This window comes from Rhinatrema bivittatum, chromosome 3 (genome assembly GCF_901001135.1).
Source record: "Rhinatrema bivittatum chromosome 3, aRhiBiv1.1, whole genome shotgun sequence".
NCBI lineage: Eukaryota > Metazoa > Chordata > Amphibia > Gymnophiona > Rhinatrematidae > Rhinatrema > Rhinatrema bivittatum.
This window is the reverse complement of record NC_042617.1, coordinates 550,306,826-550,319,585: the sequence shown is the minus strand read 5'-3', so window position 1 is coordinate 550,319,585 and position 12,760 is coordinate 550,306,826. Positions and strand designations below refer to the sequence as shown.

The 12,760-nt window shown below is 39.9% G+C and overlaps 1 protein-coding gene across 3 annotated transcripts in view; it reads left to right on the top strand.

Moving 5' to 3' along the window:
• LOC115088294 overlaps window positions 1–12,760 on the top strand; it is a 98,531-nt gene that overhangs the window by 44,284 nt on the left and 41,487 nt on the right. For all 3 annotated transcript variants that reach the window (XM_029596432.1, XM_029596431.1, XM_029596433.1), the window contains one exon: window positions 10,960–11,217. In XM_029596432.1, the coding sequence (XP_029452292.1) occupies window positions 10,960–11,217 (258 nt within the window). The remainder of the gene's footprint in view (window positions 1–10,959; window positions 11,218–12,760) is intronic.

Below are 12,760 nucleotides of genomic sequence, written 5' to 3'. Positions count from 1 at the left end.
CAGCAAAAATAGGTGGAGGAGAAGCAGTGTCAATGCAATGTCTGCTTCACAGAGGAACAGAAGAACCTACTGGTGTAGTGGGTCTGTGAAAAACAGTGCACTCTTTGGTCAGAAAACATTCTCAAAGAACAAGAGAAAGATCTAGGGCATAACCAAAGATGTCAGCAGCCTGTCAATGACTACCAGCAGAGTGCTTCAGCTGAAGCATTGCTGGTGGGTCACCAGGGTGGCTGTCAAGGCCAAACTGGCTCTGAGAGGTTCAAGCACCAGATGGGGAGGTCTACCATGTGATTTGCAGGTGATGCTGGTGGAGGACCCAGTTCAGGGACCTCTTCAGCTGGACTCTCGTGCTGGTATCTGTACTGAAAGCTCTGATACAGATGCTGCGGAAGAAGAGTATGGCAGGAAATGTACCTCTGGTAGGAAGAGGGCTGGCTGAAGGTGTCAGGATGTAATAGTTTTTCAGTATTTGACACAGATTTTTTTTTCAGTTGATCATTGTTCTTTGGAAACAGATGGGCCTGTCATAGCAGGTGCAGCAGAAGAGAATCAGGCAGTATCTCAGGGGATACTGCCTCAGGATCTACCTCCCATGGGACAGCAGAACAACTTGACAGTCTGCAGCTGCCAAGCAAGACATTAGCACCTGATAAACAAGAAGAGTCAGATGGTTGAACTCCATGTAATCAAATATCCATGACAAGCATCAAGAATGTACCCACCAACACCTGGCACCAGTATGGGCAGCGGTTCTCCAGGCACCACTGTGGCAGTGGTAGGGCTCCAGATTATACATTTACATTTATTCAGAATTTGTGAATCGCCTAACTTGTACATCGCCTAGGCCTTTTAAAGATGACATTCATAAAACAATTCTAGCATATCATAAAAGGCAAATGACAAATCGTAAAATAATAAAATCAAATTTAAACTTCATAAAACAAAAACAGTATTGGGCGCAATAAATAATAAATAAAACCAGACCAGAAATAAAGAACCCACTAAAAAAAAGCTAATTTGAAAAGAAATGTTTTAGTTTTCTAAAGGTTTTAAGAGAATTGCACTGCCGGAAATGCATTCCAGAGGGTTGGACCTGCCACTGAAAATGCACATTCACGAGTGCTGTGGAGAAGGGCTGTTTTTGGAGATGGAATTTCTAGAAGACCACACTGAGAGGGAATGTAGTAGTCATGGGTTGATAAAATTTCAGAATAGCATTTTCCCAGTGACGAATGGATGTTGAAAAGTTTGAAAATTACCATGCCTAGTTTATATTTGATATGCTCTTCAATGGGGCCAGTGAAGATCTATCAATGTGGCAGTGATATGATCCTGGCACCTCAGGCCTGCTAGAATGCGGGCAGCTGAGTTCAGAAGTATCTGAAGAGGGTGAGTGGTGGTCTTAGGTAAGCCTATGTATAAGCTGTTACAATAGTCAAGAATAGGAGAGATCTATGCTTGAAGCATTATGTGGAACTCAGGAGCATGTAGCAGTTTTTTAAGACCAGAAAGCACTCATATTCTGTAGAAACCATTTGAGATGACTTGTTTAATCTGTGGCCGGAAGGAGAGGGTATTATCAAGGAGGATGCCTAAACATTTGATTTCTGATTGAAGTGGAAAATGCTGACTGTTGAAAGGGATGGACTTTTGAAGAATGGTAATATAAGGACTGTGAATGATAATAAATTGTTTTGGTCATATTGAACATAAGAACATGCCATACTGGGTCAGACCAAGGGTCCATCAAGCCCAGCATCCTGTTTCCAACAGTGGCCAATCCAGGTCATAAGAACCTGGCAAGTACCCAAAAACCAAGTCTATTCCATGTTACCGTTGCTAGTAATAGCAGTGGCTATTTTCCAAGCCAACTTAATCAATAGCAGGTAATGGACTTCTCCTCCAAGAACTTATCCAATCCTTTTTTAAACACAGCTATACTAACTGCACTAACCACATCCTCTGGCAACAAATTCCAGAGTTTAATTGTGCGTTGAGTAAAGAACTTTCTCTGATTAGTTTTAAATGTGCCACATGCTAACTTCATGGAGTGCCCCCTAGTCTTTCTATTATCCGAAAGAGTAAATAACCGATTCACATCTACCCGTTCTAGACCTCTCATGATTTTAAACACCTCTATCATATCCCCCCTCAGCCGTCTCTTCTCCAAGCTGAACAGCCCTAACCTCTTTAGTCTTTCCTCATAGGGGAGCTGTTCCATTCCCCTTATCATTTTGGTAGCACTTCTCTGTACCTTCTCCATCGCAATTATATCTTTTTTGAGATGCGGCGACCAGAATTGTACACAGTATTTATTTATTTTATTTATTTATTTATTTAGATTTTTTTTCTATACCGGCATTCGTGAAAATATCACATCAAGCCGGTTTACAATAAACAGTGGGGTGATAACCGGAACAGAGAACGAGATAATATGTACTAAACATACTAAAGATGCAGTTACAATAAAACAAGGAGGCGTACAACTAGGAGCAAGAAGAAGAGAAGATAGTAACTTTAACATAGTATATTAACCCATAAAATGGTAGAATTACCAAGCAGGGAAGTGTGTGATTTACAATGAATTGTTCAGTTCACATAGATGTAGTTTTTAACAAGAAGGAAGAGATCAGAAGTAATGAAATTCTGGATGTTGGTAATGCTTAGGGTTGGTTGCCAGGATGGTTGTAAAAAGAAAGTTGTTGCTTGGAGGTTGTTTGTCGGAGAAAATTGGGTTTAACCTGAGTCTGGGAAGGCTTGTTTGAAAAGCCAAGTTTTGAGTCTTTTCCTGAATGTCGGGAAGCAGGGTTCCTGTCTTAGTTCCGTTGGTATGGAGTTCCAAAGGGTGGGTCCTGCTGTGGAGAAAGCCCTGTCTCTAAGTTATGTGGAGGGAGGTTTTGGAAGGCGGTACCTGAAGAGACTCTTTGTAGTACTCTCTTATGGGTCTGGAGGATGTGTGCTTTATGAAAGGGTTGAGAGGAGCGATTTGTTGGATAGCTTTGTAGATTATGGTGATTGACTTATAAAGAATTCTGAAATGGATTGGCAGCCATTGTAAGTCTTTAAGGATTGGGGAGATGTGCTCTCTTCTCCTTGTATTTGTTAGAAATCTGGCTGCCGTATTTTGAGCCATTTGAAGCGGTTTAGTATGTGCTGATGGGGTACCTAATAATAAAGAATTGCAATAGTCTAACTTGGAGAAGATTATTGCTTGTAAGATAGTCCTGTCGTCATGGTTGTGGAACAGTGGTCTTATTCTTTTTAGAACGTGTAGTTTATGAAAGCAGTCTTTAGTGGTTTGGTTTATGAAAGCTTTTAAGTTAAGCCGATTATCGATGATTGCTCCCAAATCTCTAACTTGGGTTGTTTGTAAGTTAGTTGGAGGATTTGTGGGGGTGTGGCAGTTCTCAGTGGATATGAGAAGGAGTTCCGTTTTTGAGGAATTTAGGATTAAATTCATACTGGAGAGGAGGGAGTTGATTTCTTGCAGGCAAGATTCCCAAAGATGAAGAGTTTTTTAAATGGATTCTTTGATTGGAATCACGATCTGGACATCGTCGGCATATAGGTAGTGTTTTAGGTTCAATTTGGTTAATAGCTGGCAGAGAAGGAGGAGGTAGATGTTAAAGAGGGTAGGTGAGAGGGATGAGCCTTGGGGGACTCCTAGAGATGAAGGGTAGCGTTTAGATTCTTTGTTGTGTATTTTGACCTTGAAGCCTCTGTTTTTCAAGAATGAGTGGAACCAGGACAGTGCGGTGCCTGTTATGCCGATGTTCAATAGTTGGTTTAGGAGCATGGAGTGGTTAACAGTATCAAAGGCGGCTGAGAGGTCAAGGTATTCAAGGTATGATCTCACCATGGAGCGATCAGAGGCATTATGACATTTTCCGTTTTATTCACCATTCCCTTTCTAATAATTCCCAACATTCTGTTTGCTTTTTTGACTGCTGCAGCACACTAAACCAACTATTTCAATGTGTTATCCACTATGACGCCTAGATCTCTTTCTTGGGTTGTAGCACCTAATATGGAACCCAACATTGTGTAATTATAGCATGGGTTATTTTTCCCTATATGCATCACCTTGCACTTATCCACATTAAATTTCATCTGCCATTTTGATGCCCAATTTTCCAGTCTCACAAGGTCTTCCTGCAATTTATCACAATCTGCTTGTGATTTAACTACTCTGAACAATTTTGTATCATCTGCAAATTTGATTACCTCACTCATTGTATTTCTTTCCAGATCATTTATAAATATATTGAAAAGTAAGGGTCCCAGTACAGATCCCTGAGGCACTCCACTGCCCACTCCCTTCCACTGAGAAAATTGTCCATTTAATCCTACTCTCTGTTTCCTGTCTTTTAGCCAGTTTGCAATCCATGAAAGGACATCACCACCTATCCCATGACTTTTTACTTTTCCTAGAAGCTTCTCATGGGGAACTTTGTCAAACGCCTTCTGAAAATCCAAGTATACTACATCTACCGGTTCACCTTTATCCACATGTTTATTAACTCCTTAAAAGTGAAGCAGATTTGTGAGGCAAGACTTGCCTTGGGTAAAGCCATGCTGACTTTGTTCCATTAAACCATGTCTTTCTATATGTTCTGTGATTTTGATGTTTAGAACACTTTCCACTATTTTTCCTGGCACTGAAGTCAGGTTAACTGGTCTGTAGTTTCCCGGATCACCCCTGGAGCCCTTTTTAAATATTGGGGTTACATTAGCTATCCTCCAGTCTTCAGGTACAATGGATGATTTTAATGATAGGTTACAAATTTTTACTAATAGGTCTGAAATTTCATTTTTTAGTTCTTTCAGAACTCTGGGGTGTATACCATCCGGTCCAGGTGATTTACTACTCTTCAGTTTGTCAATCAGGTCTACCACATCTTCTAGGTTCACCGTGATTTGAGAGAAAGTTTATACTTTAGCCAGCTGGTAATGGTAGAGACAAATTTGTACATGCTCAACAGTGTCCTGCCATGAAGAGTGTAGTCGAATCACAAACTGAATATCAGCATATAATTTGTAACAATCTGTAAGAGAGGAAAGCATTTTACAGATCGGTGTAAGATATATATTGAAAAGACAGGCAGAGAGAGCAGAGCTCTGTGGAACCCCAGTTTTTATAGGGGAGGGAGAGGAGAGGATGTTTCAAAATTTAATAATTTGAGAACGATCAGAGAGACTATTTGAACCACATTAGCACTGTGTCTGTGAGACCACAATCCTGAAGGCGGAAAAGTAGGATGTTGTGATCTGTGGTGTCAAAAGCTGAACATATGTTTAGAGACAAGAAGGAACTGATAGCCGGAGTCAATGCCTCTCCTCAAGGTATCCATGAGAGATAAGAGAAGGAGTTCAGTAAGATAGCTTCTGAAAACATAGCTCAAATTTTTCAAGATGTTCATATAATTGTTTAAGGCAGCAGATTCGAGTATTTTTGACAAAAGAAGATTTGAAATGGGCCTATAATTGCCCGGGTCAGATGGATCAAGAAGGTTCTTGAGAGGCTGAACACTGGCTTTCTTGAGCGAGGGAGAAATGACACCTTCACTGAAAGACAAATTGATCAACCTAGAGAAAATAGGAGCAAGAACATTTCTAGAGGCTTTGCAAAGGAAGGAAGGCATTGACTAGAGGGGCATAAGGTGGTGTTGGAGTTCAGGATTAGCATTTCAACTTCAGTTGAGGAAACATGTTCAAATTTATCCCAGGGGGCTAAAGTAAGAGATGTTGGGATTTGTGTACCAGTATGGGACTGAGCAGAAAGAAAGATTAGTTTTTCAATCTTAGGATTGAAGGAAATCATGAAAGATTCAGCAGATAAGTTTTCTGGAGGGGATTTAGAGGAGAGGATTGGTAAGTCTTTTGGCAATGGAGAATAGAACTTTAGGATTATAGCCTATTTCTATAATTTTATGGAAAAAGTGATCTTTCATCATTGCTTGTTGAACAAGTATCTGAAAGGAATTAAGCTGTGACTGAAAGGATTTAGCAGATTCAGAAGAGGAATGATTCCTCCAGCATTCTGTTTTCCTGAGATTCTTTCTGGCATTGCTAATTGGTTGTGTTCACAACCAGGGGGGAAATTTGGACTTAAAGTAAAATGTTTTGATAGGGGCTACTTCATTAATAACTGCTTAAAAAATGGAGTCCCATTGAGAGAGAGCCTCAGAGATTCTGGAATGAAAGAGTTGAAAAGTGGAGAGAGTTTTGAGGAAGTCACAGACATCGATAGAGCCATGCCGTAACGTGCTGGAGTGATCAGGAGAGGCTTGAGCAGTCTGTGGAGCAGAAGGATATTGAAATTTAATCAGAAAGTGGGTCCGTCCAAGGAACTGGGAAAATGGCTATTGATTCAATGATGGAGGACCGCATGATGGCATTAATGAAAATCAGGTCGTGTGTGTCCAAGCCTGTGGGTGGGAGCTTCAACCAGTTGGAACCAGCCTAAGGATTGGAGTATGTCAAGAAATAGTGAGCACTGAGGTGGTTGAGGTGTTGATGTGAAGATTAGTCACCCATAATAATCGTCTTAAGTCAAATTTGCATAATAGTAATTGCTCAAAAAAAGGAGAAAGGTCCAAAGATAGCAGTTTTGATGGGGCATATATTAAGCATATGGTCAGCTGGTTAGTGGAGACAAAGAGCATCTCTAGGGATGAATAGCCATAAAGATGTTTTGACTTTCCAGGTAGATTTATGGATAATGAGGCCACTGCAATGTTTTTTTGGGCATGGCTGTGAAACATAAGAATGTCCTGGAGGACAAATTTGAATCAAAGTGAGATGGTCTGAGTCAAGTAACCATGATTCAGTGAAGCAGTAGAAATCTAGGTTTTTGTTAGATGAAATTATGCAAAAAGTGAGCTTTACATTTTACAGATTGAATATTAATAAGACACAGGTAAATACTGATCGGAGATGGCACCATTGAGACAGTTGATAAAACAACTGCATTTAGAGTGGCTTTTTATGGTTTTTATGGATTTTGTCAGAGCTTAATTAATCTTCCTCTGCCAGTAATGGTGGAGATAGCATATATCGGAGAGTAAGTGCCACCCAGAAAGATATAACATTCTGCAGTTGTACCACCAATAGGAACACCACTCTCCACCATTGATGTGATGGCATACCAACTTGCAGCAGAACTCATTGCAAGGCAGAAAATTGTTGAGACCAGTGTGATGGCGGGGTGGTCGGCTATACATGCCAAGATGGAGTGTATGAGGAAAAAAATGCACTAGCTTCATGAAGTCTCAATAGTCTGCCAGAGAATGCACCACTGCAGTAAATCAGTTGTTTATTTGCTTAGAACTTAATTTGACAACCTTGTTGGTGTCCTATGAGGCCTTGACCTGACTATGCAGCATGTGGATAGAATACTTAACCATGTGATTGGGCTCATGTTCCCAGAGGAGGCAAGCTCATCCTCTAATTCTAAAACCACAGCACACAGCAGTCCCTCACACATAGCCAGAGCTGGGACCACAGACAGAGGTTATATCGGATTTTTAAAAAAACAGAAGATACCTTTGGCTCACAGGCATCTTCCTGTTTGTTTATTTTAAGTGCTTGTATACAGCCTGTTCCAAGGCCCTCGGTGGTGAACATAAAAATATCCATAATAAATAACACACAAAAAACAAAGCATAAAACCTCAATACATGATTAAACCATCTCAAAATCATAACTCAGAAGAGCAACAAATCTTAATGTGTCTGAATAAGAACATTTTTAAAAGTGCTATAAAACTCTTTGCACAGTCCATCTGAATCATCTCCCTCAGAAGGGAATTCCAAAGAATGGGTCCTGCCACCGAGAAAGCTCTTTTCCTTGTCTGAACCAGATGGGCAAACTTGACAGAGTGAACATCTGGCAGGCCCCTCTGACTTGATGGAAGGGCTCTAGATAGATTGTAGATCCTTAGCATTGTATTTGCCCAAGGAGTAGATTCTAGGGTGAGCTACTTCAGTACCAGTGTAGCAGATTTATTTTTGATCCTCCATTAGACTGGGAGCCAGTGGAGGTCAGAACAGTACCAGTATAATGTTCTCATGCCAGTCCCTGAGGTCAACCATGCTGCTACATTCTGCACACATAATGCCTACAGGGTGTTTTGTTTTTTTTTAGGAAGATCTAAATATAGGGAATTGCAATCTAATGATGGTAAAATAAGTCTGAACAGATCAAAAATAGGAGGGCTGCAGTTTAAAGCGGGTATTTAAGATTTTCAGGTGTTAATTGCGGGTTGTAGTTCCCCTGATGCACCCTCAAATATGAGGCAAACCATAGATCCATTTCAGGCATTATAATTTGGATCGTAGAATATATATATATATATATATATATATATATATATATATATATATATATATATATATATATATATATATATATTGTTTGATGCTTGATGAACTGGCTCTTTGGGGTTTGAATATATTTCTTCAATCAATTCCAGATGTATGCGATGGCCCTGCATTGTTATGAGAGATTCATGGATTTTGTTCCATGGTGTTTAATGGACTGTTCTATACTGATGATATAAGATGAAATTTTGGATTTGTTTCATAGAATTTAATTACTTTTGTTACATGTTGGCTTTTTCTTTTGCACTTCATGGAGTGATTGAACTTAATTGTAGTAATCACTTTTAGGTATGTGTTATTGTATGATAAAGCTTTTTTAATTCTTTGTATGTAGGTGGGTGAGTGGTTGTGTGATTTGGAGTGGGTTTTGGGAAGGATGAGTTTATATTATATTTAATTTGATTTATGCAAGTACTATTTAGGTAATATCTTCAAAAATGTTGAATAAAAGTCTTTATAATTTTTCAATTATTTTGCAAAATTATACGCATTCTCCTTATTTCTATTACGATATGCTATTTTTCTCCCGTGTTGGGGGGGAGGGAGTGGGGTGAGAGTGACATGGTGCAATCAATTGCTAGCATGCTGAATGTAATGGGTGCAATATTGAAGAAAGCATGCTTCATCTCCTGCCATTCTGTTTGTCTGGACCACATCTGTCTCCACTACCCCCAGCAGTGTTGTCCTCAGGCAAAATATCTGCTGCCTGTGCACTCTTCTGTGAAAGGCTTGAGCTGGGATTACCTGTACCTCATAAGACACTCTCTTCTTTCTCTTTCTCTTCGTTGTCCTTCAGCATCTGCCATGCTAATCCTTCAGTTCATATGCAAAATGTACCAAACATTAAAAAAAACAAAAACCCAACATAATCCATATTTCCACAGAGAAGCACCTATACTCGCCACAGGGTCATAGACTTAAATGGCCACCAAAAAGGTGACTTAACTATACACCAGCCCTGATGTGGGCATTAAATTTCCTGTGTAAAAAAAACATGTGCTAAAATGTTTCGCTGGTAACTTGGCTCCCTGCATTGCCCTGTAATATCTAATGCCTTTGCTTACATGGGCTTTGCATATACCTGTGCTAATCATACCATGGATTTTCAGCATGAAAACCAAGGTTATGTAAATATGAGTTTCTTAGCACCAAAAAGCCTGCGCTAAAACAAAATAAAAAACCCATGGTAGGATCAGCATGGCTTATTACATCAGCCCCTCTGTGTCCCTGGTTAGGTGGTAGGTATGACTATTAACGCCTGCTTCTGTAATGCTTTAGCTGCATCCTGCCCAGGGAACAGAAGCAAAATCAGGCTTATTTAACCTTGGTGTCCTGCTCCCGGCGACTTCAAAATATTGTGGTCTTTGGTGTAGGCGGTTTGTTTTTATATTTATAGAAGGTTTTGATAGCATATTGATTGGTGTCATGCTCTGTAAAATAACATTTGGTTTCCTGGTTGAGCTCCTGCCACTTGAGAAATGAGGAATGATGTGATTTGAAATATAGTCCCAGGAAAAAGGCAAGCCAAGGCACTCTTAGGTTGGAAAGTAATTTGGACAGCATTATCTGCCCATATTTCTAAAAGCTGTGAACTGATTGCATGTTACGTAGCATTTTAAATTAATAAAAATAACATGATTTTATTTATTTATTTATTTATTTATTTAATTTTATATACCGGCAACCGTTTGCACATCGTGCCGGTTCACAAGTAACTTACAACAGAAAATGTAACTTACAAGTAACTTACAACAGAAAATGATATGGGATAAGCTATAAAATTGATCGCCATATTGATGAGATTAATGGGATAATGGTTGTATAACTTGCAGCCTGTCCTAGAGACTTCTCAGCTGAGTGTCATAAACATATCAGGCCAAACTGATGGCATAGTGTGGGGATGGCCAACTCCCATCCTCGAACCGCAGACAGGCTAGGATTTCAGGATAGCCACAATGTATAGGCATGAGAGAGATTTGCATATGATGGAGACAGTGCATAAGATCAATCATATGCATATCGTTTGTGGATATCCTGACATCCTGGCCTGTTTGTGGCTCTTGAGGACCAGAGTTGGCCACCATTGGCATAATGTTAGTACTGTGCTCTGTAATACAGGAAAGCTAGACTTGATTTCTAGACCCTGCTTCTGCTCATTGACTAAAGATGCTGCTGAAACTCCTTCACACCTAGTGGGAAGGACTACCAGCTATTGCATGTGACACACAGTGGGATTTGTGGTACACGTTCTGGGTTCTGAAGAGAACCCCGGTATGTGGGTCCCATACAAATTCCCTAGCCCCCTCTAGGTGGTGGTGGAGAAACTGGTTTTAGAAGAAGTGAAGAAGGAATAAAAATAGGAGGAAAAAGTGAATGAAATGTCTGCAACCTATGTTAAACTGAGGGATTTTTACCTGACTTCAGCACAGTTTGTGGAAAAACTGGTGGCTCTCTTGTCTGAACACACAATGAAATCGCGTGTATATAGTTGTCCTAGAGGTCATAGTCATGCAGCGCATATGGTGGAATATTTTCTAATGCCGGTTTTTTTTTTTTTGGTTTTTTTTTTAACAAACAGGTCATGAAGAACTGGTCTGCCTTTATTCAGAGTACAGTCGGTTTCGATTCCAGTGGCTGTTTTCCTATTGGTTGTTTGGCCTATCAAAATCATGTGCCAGGCAGCTGCAAAGAATCTTTCTGTGGTGGAAAAGGTTCAACAAGCGGAAGGTTTCATTCTGGGGCACCTCGGCATGCGACATTCAGTATCTCGCGTCCCTCCATCGTATCACAGAGGAGTACTGGCATGGAAGACTGGCCAGTGGGGATGAAAATCTGGGTAAGTACTCCATTGTAGAAAGGAAAAAGATGTGCTTTAAGTATCATCGAGGTACAACACAGTCCTGGGCATTGTCACCTTTTTGGTAAATGTGATTCTAAGAGTGATTTGATATTTGGTTTCAGGAATTTTTAGCAGTCTATCATAATAGACCTGCATAGTACAATAGTATATCTTATTTAAAAAAATAATTTATCAACTGCTTTCCCAGCCAAACTTAGTTGCCCGGAGTGGTGTACAACAGGCATCTTCTGTATAATCTCTATACTTTCTATGCTATTTCTATGCTATTTTTATTTCCATGTTTATATGGCACCTAATCCTGTTCCTACCCAAGGAGCTCACAAGTGTTAAGCGAATACCAGATCCAACAGGAAATGGCGACTTCCTTAATGGACTCACTGAGGGCATCTGCAAGGAAGAACTTGACCTTGAGATTTTTGGTTTCCAGTCCTTAGATACCCCAGAGTTTCCATTCTTTAAACCATATTACAAAACCAACTCAAAAGCAGTAGCCCTAAAATATAAGCCTTTATACTTTGCTGCAATGAGCCTCATGTGTGTGTGTAGGATAAGCCATGTGTTGAAGTAAGCTGATAGAGAGTTATTGACATAGTATTGGACCAGTTGCCTCTGATATTCAAGAGGTGATGTCTGCTGAGAGGTAACATGCTTTACGTAGATGTGCACTTAATTTTGTTTTCGACACATTTTACAGTAATTGCCTATAGTTTTACCACTTAACTGTTCCATCTACTTTGGTTAGATGATTTGTAATTTGACGTGAGAATTGCTGTCAGTCAAGCCTTTCTCCTTGCAGTAATTTCCTTTCCCAGTAAAAATGGGCTAACGTGCAGAAGAGAGAAAGCAGAATGTAACCTTAATAGAGGTCACGAGTGGGCTACCCGGTACCTTATATGTGCTAATAAATTCATTATCCTTAATCTGAATTTATGAAAGGGATTGAAAGTGTTTCTAAGCAAAATGAGTGGAAGCCTTGCTCGGGTTTAATGGGTATAAATCCCATTTAATAGTAAATTGGTGGACCCCAGACCATACGCTGGTGTACGGACTCTGAATGCACTGTTAAAGCAGTGTGGGGAAAAATAAATTTGTTTTGATGAAGTTTGAGTCAAAATATTGATAGATAGTATATTCTGAGATTTGCTAGTTGGTATAATGAGACGGCATAATCTTTGTAGGCCTACCAAATCTAGAGAGGTTGGGGGAGGGCTACATTAATAAGTTTTTGCATTTGAGCTTTGTAAACCCAGGCTTTGAAGGAAAAAATGGTCTAGTATCCAGATTTTCTCTGCCTAAAAAGAAATAGTCTAATCATGCTTTTTTGAGAGAGCATGGTGACCATCCTATTGTCATTGATGCAGGGAAATTCTATTAAGAACTTTGTATGCCCGCGCCCCCCCCCCCCCCTTCTGTACAGTATTCAGCTTAAGCAAAGTAAGTTCAGAGTAGCAACCTCACCCAGAAGTTTTGTTTCACAAAGGTGCATTTCATCTGTAATGGAATAGCTTAACAAAGACCC